We start from the raw sequence: 14,313 nt of genomic DNA, 5'->3' as shown, positions 1-14,313 counted from the left end.
CCTCCCTCAGCCACCACTGTCCCCACCACCACTTCAGCTCAGACTCCCCTCCCCGGGTTAGTGGACACGCCTCCCCGCTGAGCTCCCAGCTCCTGTGCGGGATGAACTTTTCAATGTAAAATCTGAACCCTCTGGCACACGGGCTCTCTCTGCCTCTGCCACCTTCTGCAGCCCCAAGGGGTCATCCTTCTCCCTTTCACACCAGTCTTACTGTCACTAGCCAAAGATCCTAGAACTGAATGGACAAATGGCCTTGGCTACCGTGTACCTCAATATCCACCAACTCCTTCTGAAAAGCCTACCTTCCTATTCCTCGTCTTCAAAAGTCAGTGGAAGTCCTCCTTCCTCTAGAAAGCCTTTTACGAATGCCTCTAGTCACATGTAAAGCCCCTAATCTAGATTTTCACAGAAATCTTGTGCACTGACCTAGGAAGGCATGTGTCACAGGGCTCTGTAATCACTGCTCTGTCTGTTCACGTCACTAGAAAACAAGGAGCAGATCCAAGAGCGGGGGATGAGGAAGTCAAGGAGCAGTGGGGAGAGTCTGAGAACACCTAACAGGATGCACTGAAGACCCAGGAAATGAAGGCATCCAAGTAAGAAAACTCCTTCAACCTCGAAAGAATGAAGACGACTACGAAAATGTCTGTTACAGAGCTGGAGATTTTCCTTTAGAAACTCAGAAGAAGCAACAGAAACTCTACCTGCCTACAACTTTGATTAGTCAAAGCACCAAGCCATCAAGAGGGAAGGACAGAAGAACAGCTTTCACGCTTTCCCGTTCCAACCCTTCCTCCTTCTTTCAGGGATAGGAGGAGTCTAGTCCTGGTTATTGAGAGAAGAGTTCCATTAAGAGTAAGAGACATATACAGAAATAGAAGTATAAGCAGAGAAAATTAAAGTAATATGCTTGCCAACTCAGATTCTAGAGTCAGAGATATTAATGGCTTAAAATGAACAAGAGCTTTAGGCAAAAAAAAGAAGAAGAAATAAAGAAAAAAAGTAGTAAGAAGTCCATATAGTGCCCTGGCCTTCTCCCCAGGCTCTACTCTTAAACCGAGAAAGTCAAGAAATGAATTCCATCTATTGTCACTTGTCAGTACTTAAAAGGACAATATACAGAACCCTGGCAGCAAGAAAAACAGATCTTAAAAATGTCAAGGCAACAGAAATGGGAAGCCATGAGCCCACGGCAGGTAACATACTACGGCTGCCCAATGGACAAGAGACTAAGGACTCTGCCCAGGGAGCACACGTCATTTACTCTAACATCTGCCATGAAGCAGTGCTACCACCCCGGAAAAGGAGCAAGCTCCCGGAACGTGGTTTCAGACTTTCACTCCGCACTTAACAGTGATCAGGGAGCAGAAGGAGGCAATTCTTGGTGCTGTCAGACCAGACCCTTTTTCCAAAGGGAGGAAAACATACACCATCTTTTCACGCATTCAAACACTTAACTCATTTCCACTACAAACGAATGTGGGTACGACTATGTTGGGCACTTGGCAGGACCAGGAGAGCAGGCATGATTTAGAAAGGCTGGAAGAAAAACTGCTGGAGGCCCAGGGGGATGGCAGCAAGAGCAGCAAGAGGAGGCTGGAGAAGCCGGTGGTGCCTCACCGCCCAGGGCCTTGGGAACCACATGTTGAAGTTTGCTTTAAAAACTTTAAGAGGTGCCAGTGAAGGATTTTAAGCAAGTAAGTGATCTGGCCAGACATCTTTCTAAAAGTTCTTGGGTTGCGGTGTGGGAATGAACAAAGAAAAATAATCTGAAAAGGAGGAAACCAGTTAGGAAACTGGTAAAGCCGATCAGCTGAACAAGTACTATGAAATAAAGCAGTGAAAAACACAGCCAATACCAGAGAATGATGCCCACCAGTCTGGAAATGAAGGAATAATGGTATTTAGAAACCGCTACCACACACTCTCACAGCCCAGGTGAACTCTACGGCTCTATTTGCACTATAGCTGCCCCACTAATCTCCACCCGATGTTATCCCCAACCTCTCACCAGATAAATCCTCTTCCCCAACTACCCTACACTTTATCAACCAGCTATCCAATTCAGTAGCCACCTGGCCCATGTGGCTATTTACATTAATTAAAGTTCATTTTCAAATTTAGTTTCTCAGTAGCAACAGCCACAGCTCAAGTCTTCACCAGCAGCAGATGGCTAGTGGCTACTGAGCGCCCGGCACAGAGAGAGAGCATTTCCATCGCTACAGAAAGATCTTACTGGATGGCGTTTCACTACAGCTATACCTAAATCTGCCACTTCACTAGGTAAGCCTATTTAAAAACAACACATTCATCTGAGAGGCACCTGTGAAGGCAGACTCGGCTCACTGTCTCATGCCCACACCTGGTATATTAATAAGCTTCACGGTGTAGTGAAGAATCATGGTGTACAAACCACCAGATAGGCCCTGTGTTTTGGCTCATTAATCCTCACTATGCTCTGAAGAAATAGAAAGGCAGCAGGCATCACACATGTTTTATAGGTGAGGACACCAAGGCACAGAAATTAACCTGCCTGAAGCTATAAAGTCAATAATGGAGTCACAAATAAAAGCTGAATTCCCTAACGCCCTGACCAGTGCTCCATTCATTAAAGTAGTCATGGCTGATTTAAGAACCCAAGGATGGAAACTATTCAGTTTCACCTGACCCAAACAACCATTTGCTTTAGCAAATGGCAGGCTATACCCACAGGAGGGTCATACCTATTGGTCCACGTGCATGTGTCTACACACACATATATAGACAGATGATACGTGTGTGCGCATACACACATGCAAGCCAGAAAAACAAAAATATGGAAAAATGGTCCCCTTGAGTATGCCCCAACAATCTCACCATATGTGATAGAAAATAAAGATATTAGACCCACTTTCTGAAACTAACAGCATCAAGGTACTCCTGCATTATTAGTTTTTCAATTATGCTATAAAAAAATTACAACCTAAAAGCTCTGCATTCTATAATTCTTGTTTGCCTCTGTAATCAAAGTAAGCGTGACTTTTGTGTGCTCTTTCCAAACCTATATAAGGAACGGGGACATGAAGAGGCAGTTCTTCTATTTCCATTTCAACTCCCTCATTAACTGAAAAGAGTAAAATAATATATGGGGAGACATGAACCAAGTTATAGATTAAAGATATAAAATCCATATACGGCAATTGCTTGTGACACTCTTGACAACAGCAATTTTAAAATGCAGCCGCCAGCATTCGCTAATGCATCTCTGTGCCCTGACACTGCAAAACAATTTACCCCGAGCTTCATTTGACTGATGTGGAAAGTCTAAGAAATAACTTGAAAACACTTGCCCGACATCTGAATTCTTAGATATTTTAACTATATATGCAGAAAAAGCATTAAAAAAAAGAATTTTTAAAACAAATCTAAAGTACTGGGAAGCACACAAAATAGTTATTTCTGTGCTTCTAATTCTTTTCTCACTAATAAGTATGACTCAATCTACAGAATATAACTAAGTGAATTTATGCAGAAAAATCAAAGCTTCCGAAATTAATTTGCCAATCATTTCTAAAGTAAAGAAGCAAGTCTTCCTCAAAAATATAAGTATTCCAAAGGAAAAGGGCATGAACACTGATTTTAAATAGAGACTATAATGGTCACGTCTAACCTCGATTGTGAAAGGCAAGAAAGAGAGCCACCCATCTGGGTCTCCAAGGGTGTGTTCCGTCAGTCTTGACTCAGGAGTACAAGTCAACTGAACAACAGTGTTTAAGCTGAACGACTTACACAGCATTCCTAGAGGCTCCATAGGAAAGTAACAGCTTGACTATATCCAAGTGTCCATTCTTGGCAGCATCATGAAGCGGTGAGTCATTCTGATAGCCAGTGGTGTTCACCAATGCCTTATGCTGGAGCAACAACTCCACTACCTTCAGGTGCCCATGATTGCAGGCTTCATGCTAATTAAGTAATAAGAAAAGAAGGGAGAAAGGTGATGAGGAAGAACGATGTCTAGTATCATAATAAAATTGCACTTTAGAAAAGTAAATGTGAACTTCAGTCAGTAAATTGGTTCCTACCTAAAAATTCATACAGACCATAAGTGTTGAGCCAGAGTAAAGCCCTGTTAATAATCTTAATGATCAGATACATGATGATCAAGATCTATGCAACTGATGGAAAAAGGGGTTATTTATCTGAGCCTTTGGTCACCTACTTTTTTTTTTTTTAAAGAAAATGTAATTGACCAACTCTATATATGTATAAACCGACTCTAGTTCCTGAACTCTTCGACAGTAAAAAATTACAAACAACAAAAAACTCAAAGTATTTAACAACTAGATCATTCATAAAAAGTGAAATTTTCCATGGCCAAATAGCATTCACTAAATCAGGTACTTAGCCATATGCTAAGTGGGGCACCCACACATATATAGAACCACCCCACAAAGTGAACATCCAGGACAAGATCCTGGATCTTCCCTATTTGCTGAAGCTACAGATTACTGTATGGCTGGTGTCAATAACAGAAATAACAGGTAAGGACTCAAAAAGAATGAATGATGTAACAGGTAACAACGCAATATTCAAGATGCCTCACGTGCAAATCTTTCCTCATGTCTAATGAACTGTTAACGAAGCCACAATGCTGTCCTCCCATAAATCTCTAGCATACTGTGCTTTTTATGTATATCTATTCAATTCATAAAAAGAAATACCACGTGAAATGTCTGTAAGGTCTATTTCTAGGAGAAAGGAAGCCAAATCAGACATTGGGTCCTCTAATAAATCACTCATCACACTTCACTACAATTGGCCTTACTGGCTTCAGAAAACAAAAACCAAAACCAAACAAACTAACAAACAAAACACTGACCTTTCTCTGAAGAGGTTAGTTAGCCTGTGGAGTCAAAAACAACAAAGTGACTTTGATCCAGACTAAACCCTCCCAGCTTAGAAAGTTGGGGAGAAGTTATTATACACAACTTTGAGCCTTTTTGATACCTGGCCTAATGAAAATCTCCCAATTTCTATGATAAATTCCAGGTCATGGGGTAAGTTTTTACCTCCTCTACTGATATCACTACAGCTGTCTTCCAATTGCCCACAACAAGCCCAAATAGCATTTGCTTCCATGAATTTGTGCCATTTCTTTTCCAGACTATACTTCACATTGCATCTTTAGTAATAATAAAAGATTTTTTTAAATGTTTAATGTAAGCCAAGATTTTCTACTACCCCTCTATATTTGCAATTAGGTAGGTATAAATGAGGCTATAACAGATCCTCAGTAAGAATCACTGCCTTGTGATACAATCCTATACCCTGTTCCTCTGACGTCTCTTTGTTCGAAGAAATCTGGTTCCAATGACATGCAAAGTGGCAAAAGGGAGCCTCGTGTCGGTTATAGCAGTCACCTCTGTATGTTGGCTACATTAAGCAATATAGTGTGACTCAATTCCTAAATCTAAAGGTAGTCAGTGAAAAGGTAGCCAATTTCTTACCTGTCACAATTGAAAAGTTAGATGAAAAAATCATCACTTTCCCTTACTTGGTGAAAATATAAGTTCTTCAGATTAAAAAGGGAGTGTATATTGCAGAAGATAATATATAGACAACTACATAACTTTAAGTATAGTAACAATAAAACATAAGCAAAATGAGAATATAAAACAAATAGGAAACTACCAATGGTGTCCATCCAGCATGGTCTTTAACATTTGGGTCACTTCCATTTTGTAAGAGGTACTCAACAGAAGGTATGTCGCCCTAGTAGAACAATGAAAAAACAAAAAGAAATTAAAATCATCAAAAAAGAAAAGAAGATACTGAGATTCAGGTTTGGTTTGAAGATTCAGTCTTCTTAAAGATAGAATCAAAATTAAATCTTTTCTCTAATGCCGACTACTCATGAATCATAAGTAAGAAGTAATATATGGATGAACTATTCTGAGGTACCAAGTCATGAAGTCATACAGTCCAACCTTGAATATCAAGTACAAAATCCCTGCGATTAGCAACCCTTATCAAAAGTCATTTCAAAATACCAAATAAAGGGCACTAGCCAAAAATCAACTGATGATAATGAAGTATTTAAAGTCATCACTTCATTTGTGAAAAACATCCTTTTCGAGCATGCATTAAAGTAATTTCCAAGTACTGTTTAAAGCAAAATTACGGCTAAGAAGGTTACTCAGCTAAAACTGTTAAAAATTGTTTTCTTATTGACAGTTACTCCATTTATCCTTAATACATCAATTCAGTTTATATTCACTTTATTTGCTCTTACTTTTCTAGGCAAACCATGGCTTATTTTCTCCAAATACTTCTGACACAGCTTACTCTGAAAAAGGCTGAATAAGTTACATATGGCAAAAGTTACACCTATGACAAAGCTGTGTTCAACTGGTTTTATGAAGAGTTTTAGGGAGAAGGAAATCTCTCTTCTCCCACTCCCAGCCCCAATATTCTTCTGAAATGAGTTTTTCCCCTACTGACTGGATTATCTAGAAATCATTAAATCTCCTAAAAATAATAACCTTTATTTGCTTGTTTTGGGCTACCTCTCAAACACAGCAAATCTTAAGATGATAGCTTACTTAGTTTTCTACTGAAAAAAAGTAGACTTGGCAACATACATCTTTATGTTCCTAAATTTTTAAAATGACCCTAAACACTTAATGGATCTAAAAAATAAACATTATATATGTTTCAAATCAATTGCCTAGCTTCAGTTAAAAAAACATTTTCCCACAGAATCTTAGGGGTACAAATTCTATACCTGTAGTACAAGTTAACATTTAGTTAGCAACATTCACTCTATCTTCAAGTCAATTCCAAATAAAACTAGGAACATCTGTCAAGATACAAATTTGAATTTTTAAAAAAATTTTATTTATTTGATAGAGAGCAAGAGAGGGAACACACACAGGGGGAATGATAGAGAGAGAACCAGGCTCCCTGCGGAGCAGAGAGCCCAATGCGGGGCTTGATCCCGGAACCCCAGGATCATGACCTGAGACAAAGGCAGACGCTTAATGACAAGCCACCCAGGCGCCCCTTGAATTTTTTTAAACAATCCCATGAATCGTTTCTCGGCCTTTTGGCTAAGATCAAGTGAAACAATTCCATGAATGTAGAGGCAGATGAACTGCCAGAACCACATACATTCATACATTTCCAACCATCAGATGAAAGTATCCATGGCCACACACACACACACACACACACACACAAAACACAATAAGCTCTCTAAAAGATTTCCTCATTCTAACTCTACACAGTAGTCACGAAAACCTATTAACCTAAAGAAGTCCATAAAATAATATAAACACAACTATGGGATGAAGAATCACGGGGAAACAGTCACACAGAAATAGTGACAATCTAAAGACTCTTGTAAGGTTGCTAGACAGTGCCGTTTTTCTTTTATGTCACCTTGTCATACTATCAAAGTGTCTTCTGTTAACAAACCAACCCTAGACTTCCCTGAAACACATACCCAGCATGCAAACTGCTTCTTATTTATACCCACCCTGCTTTCTCCTCCCTAGTACTTAAAAGTCTGTCATAATTTCATTGTTCTACTTTATGTAAATTTACGGTCATGCACATAAATAAAATTATGAAAATTATAGATAGAGTCCACACCAAATGAGTAAGCTTGAACCAGTATGGAGTTTCTGGAAAATAAATTAACTTCTGCCTCTGATTTCTTTAAATTACTGTCTTTGCTAACAGAATATTTTCTGAATAATAAGCACTCACTTTTAGACTCCCCACAACTTAAAAGAATAATTGAGATTTTCTTAAACCTCAGCAAGAAAAATCAAAAAAAAATCGTCTAAGGAGTTTTTCCTAATGCTTGTAAGAAATTTTAAATGGGTTTGGTATTTTCAAGGAATACCTAAGAGGCTGAAAATAAAGGGAGATGTGTACCACAATCAATTTTCTTATTGCTAAACTTTTGTTCAAAAAGATCCTTCACACATCCATACATGTTACAGCAGTATAAATTAACTTTCCAAACACACACACACACACACACACACTATTTTCCTAATTATAAAGACCAGTTCTTCTAAAATACAATTAAGAATATTTTGATAAAAATGGTACCCAACATTATAATAATGACAACTTACCCAAATGGTTAAGCTTTTCCACATAAATGAACTAATCGGCTACCTAAAACTTCTAGATATTGTTAAAAAATTGTTTTTAGTCATCTAGAATGAAGCTCTAAAATATATTAAACACTTCCCTGGCTTCTCAGACTTTACTGAATAAAATAGTTTCACAGATGATTCTGACAACCTAGTCCGGGATGGTTAAGTTCCCGATATTAAGGAGGTTCAGTATTATAAAAGTGGTAGGTGACAGGGGGAGAAATGGATACTGAATCTAAAAGATGTTCTAGAAATTAAAATCTTGAAAATATGCTGCGAGTTAGCGTGAGTCCTTTACTACTTTCTCAGGAAGGTAGCATGAAGGACATGTAGTAACATGACTTTATGTCATGTTTAAGGCATGAATGCCTTAAAATTCAATGAATTACAAAGGCAAATCCTAAAGGAGACTCCTCACAAGGGATGTTCTCTCTACCCAGGAGATTCCCATCTCCCACTTTGTTAAGTGTATCATGCCTTGTAAGTTGCCCCATCTCCCACTTTGTTAAGTGTATCATGCCTTGTAAGTTGCCTTCAAAATATGATTCATTATTTCTGCATCAAAAGTGTATCGTGACATGTCAAGGTCAAGACTTTTTTCAATTCCATGATACATTCAATGCTGTGGCATGAATTATGAGTAATCATTACCATTTTAAGAATCTGCTAGAAATCTGAGGATGTTTACTCCAGCAACTACAAATCTTTAAGGAAAGGTGACATAATAAAATAACAAATCAAAATTTTCTCTATGTCTAAAGAAATATCAAATACTAAGTTTTTAAAAATGGAATCAGAAGAATAAATAATGAGTGTTTATTGTAGTTTCTACTTAGGTGGAACACTTTCTCATAAAATCTCACATTTATGACATAATGTTCTCAGTAGCATTTTAACTATAGGTGACATTTACATTCAAATACACCTAGAAACACAGGCAATAAAGAGAACTGACTGGATCTCCACTTATGTTCTGGTTAAATGAGAATGTGCACAACATCCCAGACATCCTATTAATGAATATTCTGCTTGAAATTCCACAGTGTAATAAAATGAAAGTATAAATAAGGAATTCAAGAATAATCCTCTGTGGGGTTGGCATCCAAACAGTGCTGAATGTCCAAAAATTAGATGGCTCATCTGTAAATCCATGATTCTAAGGGAAAAAGGATTTGAGAAGTAATCATACAAACAGAATCTGCCGGCAACAGAGTAGCTGTCTACGTTCAGGTAGCCTGAATTTAGGCAGACTGAATATTTACTAAGACCCTTCTGTTGCCAAGTACAGAGGTTATCAAGATAAATAGATGTCTTCCATTAGCCCAGAAGTCCAGTTCCAGGAATTTATCCTAAAGATACACCCCCTCACATATGAAACAAAGATTGCTTACCACAGCACTGTTAATAAAAATAGAAGAATAGAAACAAATGGGCATCTATCAGTAAGGGAATAATTCAAAATAACAGAAAAAATTGATAAAAAGCAATGCAACTATGAAAATATACAGAAACCTCTGTCCTAATATGAAAGCATTCGTTTATATTTACATAAAGAAATTCACAAAGGACACACAAGTTTAAGAAAGGTAAGGAGGAAAAAGAGCTTGCCAGTAATAGGGTGTTGTCTAGGGGCCAAAATAGAAGTGAAGTTTTCTACTACAAATACTTTTATTCTTATTTTTAAAACATGCGGTTATTACTCATATTTTGAAGTTAAATTTTAAATGAGAATATGCTCTAGGTAACCACACTATTTGAGTCATGCCATAAGCATAAAGCTAAATGAATATAAATGCAAACAAAATAATGTCACCATAGAGAAGAAACGAATTCTGGGAATTCTGAGACTTATTAAAAAAGGTAGGATGTAAACTGGATTTTGAAGGTTGTGTACAAAGAGCCAGGAAGGAAAAAGGAAGCATGTAAAGGAAAGAATTTAAGAGTCAGAGAAAAGAACATTAATAGCATTAATGAACGTACCTGAACAATTCATAAAACTAAAGTTCAGTGTGACAAGAGAATGGAATGGGGTTCAGATCATGACGACATAGAAAATTTGCTCACTTATTCATCAAATTCACCTGTAATGTTCCAGGCAATGTTCTAGATCTTGAAGACAGAACAGTGAACAAACAGAATTCTTGCTCTCATTCTAAAGAGAAAGGCAGGAGACTAAGAGATCTATAATCATGTCGGGAAATAACAGGAAGAAATATAAAACAAGCAGGGCTGCTACTTTAGGTAAGCTAGGAAGTCCCTCTGACATTTGAGCAGAAGCCTGGAGGAGGATGAATGCGCTGGGCTGTGTAGGCCACGGGAAGGACTGTGGATGTGATTTTCAGTGGGCCAGGAAGTTATGGTAGAGGAACAGAGAATGACAAATTTTGACTTGGATCAAAATTTAGGTCAAAATTTATTCTGGCTTCCATATAGGGATCTGAATACAGGAAGTGTACAGGAAAGCAGGGCAAGAAATTAGGAAGCTACTTCAGTGGTGATGGTTAGAATAATCACCCCCCGTACCCCCGCAGAACTGTCTGTGTCCCAACCCCCAGAACTTGAATATGTTGTACAAAAGGGACTTTGCCGTGTGCTACAGTTTCTACTATATTTTAGGGTAATGAGCTTCGATGGGGAGATTCTGTTGCGCTGTCCGGGTCACCCCAGTCTAACTATAGGAGTTGTTTAGAAGCATCTGCTGTTGCAAGCTTTGAAGACAGGAGAAGGAGGGGACACAAACTAAAGAACAAGAGAATGGGGGCACCTGGTTGGCTCAGTCAGTGGAGCATGCAGACTCTTGGATCTCGGGGTTGTGAGGTCAAGGCCCCATATTGGGTGTAGAGATTACTTTTTAAAAAGAGAGAGAAAGTGAGAGAGAGAGAATGGCCCTCAGCAGAAAGTCAGCAAGAAACAGGATTTCAGTCCTCCAACCACAAGGATCGATCCAGTTCTGTGCAACATCCCAAATAAGCAAGAGAACAGGTTCTCTCTTAGAGCCTCTAGCATGTAACACAGTTGACAAACTGATTTTAGTCCAGTGAGACCCATACTGGCCTTCTAATCTACAGAACTGTTGAAGAAGGAAGAAGAAGAAGAAGGGTGAAGAAAGGAGAAGAAAGAAGAAAGAACAAGAACAAGAAGAAAGAAAAATTAATTTGCTTTAAGTCACTAAATGTGTAGTGACTTGCTATGACAGCAACAGGAAACATGAGGTCAGGGCAAGAAAGATAAGTAACTTCCACTAAGGTAGTAGCTGTGGAAAGGTTATACCCAAGAAAGATGCCAAGAGACAGGTGCGTGGCAAGGTACTGAAGAACTTTTATCAATGATGTTGGCAAGATCGGAGATGATTCTGCAAAGCCGTACCTGCAGAGGAGAAGCTAACTAGCTTGGACAACTAGCCCAATATAACTGCTGGGGGGAGGGGTCCTCTACCCTCAGTACATACACCAAGCAAGTGCACTCGTAGAAGCTGACTGAAACAATGGAAATGGCTAGTCTACCGAGACACTCTGGGGAAGAACATCAACAACAAAAATCTACCTCTGACAGCAAAAACCTGGTACTGCCCCTGATCTGGCTGGGCTGCCTGAAAGGTCATCAGATCTACATTCCATTCAGCCACAGGAAATCTTTCCTCTTCCCCTGCTCCTTGTTCCATTTTTACTATCTGAACTTCAGAGCCCCCTCAAATCTTTTCCTAAAGTAGGTGGGCACAAAACATGAATCGAGATAGCAGACTCACAGTATGTGCTTTTCTAGGACACACAGATCATTCATTCTTGCCTGCAAGTGAGAAACTAGGGCAGAAAGTGAAATGAATACTATTTATAAAAAGATAAATATCCTGATAAATCCACTGGGATTTTTCCCAAGTATTTGTTCTATCAAAATCAACTTGGGGGCACCTGGGTGGCTCAGTGGGTTAAAGCCTCTGCCTTCGGCTCAGGTCATGATCCCAGGGTCCTGGGATCGAGTCCCACATCGGGCTCTCTACTCAGCAGAAGTCTGCTTCCTCCTCTCTCTCTCTGCCTGCCTCTCTGCCTGCTTGTGATGTCTGTCAAATAAATAAATAAATAAAATTTAAAAAAAAAAAAATCAACCTGGGTGGGGGGTTTTCATTCAACTCATTAACAAATTTTTAAGAGAGTGCATCTTTGTTAAATAGTAACTTAAAAACAACAGAAGTCCGTTAGCTTTTCTTAAAAGTACTGTATCAGAATTTGCCAACAAATGACAATAACAGTATTTGCTAAAATTCAAGAGAATCAAATGAGTAATTTTTAACACAGGCAATACTCTTCCTAGATAAATAATCCTTCAACGGAGAAAATTTGCAAGATAGCATCTTTTTTTCCCCCGGTCTTAAAATTCTGTGTCTTTTTTCCATTGCTGAGGCCTAGGGTAGGAAAACTATGGCCTATAGGCCAGACACACGATTTTACACGTCAAACTTTATTGGTTTACATACATATTGTCTATGGCTGCTTCTGAACTACGGGCAGACAGGGCAGAGAGGAATAACTGTAGAGCCTGTATGTCCCATGAAGCTGAAAATGTTCACTCTGCCCCTTTAAGAAAGTCTGTCAAACAATGGTCTAGCTCCTAGAGATCTTCATTAGTAAAGATATATTAATATTATGGTTAAAAGAAAAATTCTCTACCAATGAAAACGGAAGCTTGCCTGGTGGTCTGAAAATAATTACCAGAAAGCAAAATGTAGAAACTAAAGCAGTCTGCATTCTTATGCATTAGTCAGAAAAATGAAAAAATTATTATTATTCTAGCTACTGATGTCTAATGAAGCGTTTATAGCATTAAAAAGTTAAGATTACAATAGCTTATGGGCATATATATTAAATATAAAACAAGCAGGACAAAAAATATAGTCTGATTTTTTAAATTAATGCTTTGCAAAAAATAAACTAAAGTGTAACTGGGACAAACTGAAAATTCAAGTTGTTCAAAGGACATGTACGTAGAAACTAGCTGTTTTCCTCCTCCCTGGTATCAGATATAGAATATTCTTTTTTCACCATTTATTAGAATATAAAGCAAGGACAAATAAACAAATAAAAATAAAACCCTAGGGGCGCCAGGGTGGCTCAGTCCATTAAGCATCTGCCTTCAGCTCAGGTCATGATCCCAGGGTCCTAGGATGGAGAGTCCCTGCATCCGGCTCCTGCTCAGTGGGGAGCCTGCTTCTCCCTCTTCTCCCTGCTCCTACTGTCTCTCACTATCTCGGTCTCCCACAAATCAATAAGTAAACTCTTTAAAAAAATAAAATAAAAAAATAAAACTCTTAACCATTGGGGAAACTCCTTTTTGTGATTTTCCCTTTCTCCATACAAAAACGTAGAAAGGCCTGGACTCAATGTCTTCTCCACGTTCTTCCCTGATGTTTCATGCTGCCTACCAGCTGTCTGTGTGGGGATCTCCAATGGCCTCCAGATCTCCCGAAGTTCTCTATCCATGAAAAAGACCCAAAGATTTCCTGTGAATTTACTAACAGATCATAAAAGCTATCCGAACTCAGTCCTAAGCTCTCCCATATTTTATTTTGGTAACACTTGCATGAGATCACAAAGTCTACGAAGCTATGGTGCTAACAGCTGCCCATATGTACAGTTCTTGAGTCGGTTGCAAAGATGAACCCTTGCAAGTATATCTCATGCCTGACAAATGGGCTACGTTCCCAAAAATTCACATTACCAGTGTTAAGGCAGTAAATAAAGAGAGGTAACTATAATGAGCAGGCTCGTAAAAGAAACGGCTGGCTGTGGGATACAGACAAAGTCCCTCATGGTCAACCACGGGGCCATTTCTGAGAGTCAAATGTCCGGGTCATTGGAAAAATGTACAGACCACATCTTTCAACCCTGCAAATCCGGGCAGTGCCCACTACAAGCATGCGCCACACGCCAAGTCTGTGGCCCCCCACACAGTCCCTAGCTCTCTGGCTAGGTAAAGATGTACAGCCAGCAATAACCTGCAATTGTCTATATTCATGAAGCAAGCAGGAGAACGTGGTGAAAACTCAACAAAACCATTAAGGAATAGATAAATGAAAGCCCTTGGCAAAGCAGAAGCTGAAATACTGAAATATTCATTTTCTCCTACAAGATCATGCTCCTCGGGCCCAGGGGCCACTGCTCTGAGGTGG

The 14,313-nt window shown here is 39.0% G+C and overlaps 1 protein-coding gene across 1 annotated transcript in view; it reads right to left on the bottom strand.

Moving 5' to 3' along the window:
* BARD1 (BRCA1 associated RING domain 1) overlaps window positions 1-14,313 on the bottom strand; it is an 82,832-nt gene that overhangs the window by 37,773 nt on the left and 30,746 nt on the right. The window contains exons 5-6 of the mRNA XM_059168128.1: window positions 5,671-5,751; window positions 3,769-3,941 (exon numbers count right to left, since the gene is read on the bottom strand). Of these exons, the coding sequence (XP_059024111.1) occupies window positions 3,769-3,941; window positions 5,671-5,751 (254 nt within the window). The remainder of the gene's footprint in view (window positions 1-3,768; window positions 3,942-5,670; window positions 5,752-14,313) is intronic.

This window comes from Mustela lutreola, chromosome 3, assembly GCF_030435805.1.
Source record: "Mustela lutreola isolate mMusLut2 chromosome 3, mMusLut2.pri, whole genome shotgun sequence".
NCBI lineage: Eukaryota > Metazoa > Chordata > Mammalia > Carnivora > Mustelidae > Mustela > Mustela lutreola.
This window is presented reverse-complemented; position numbering and strand designations above follow the sequence as displayed.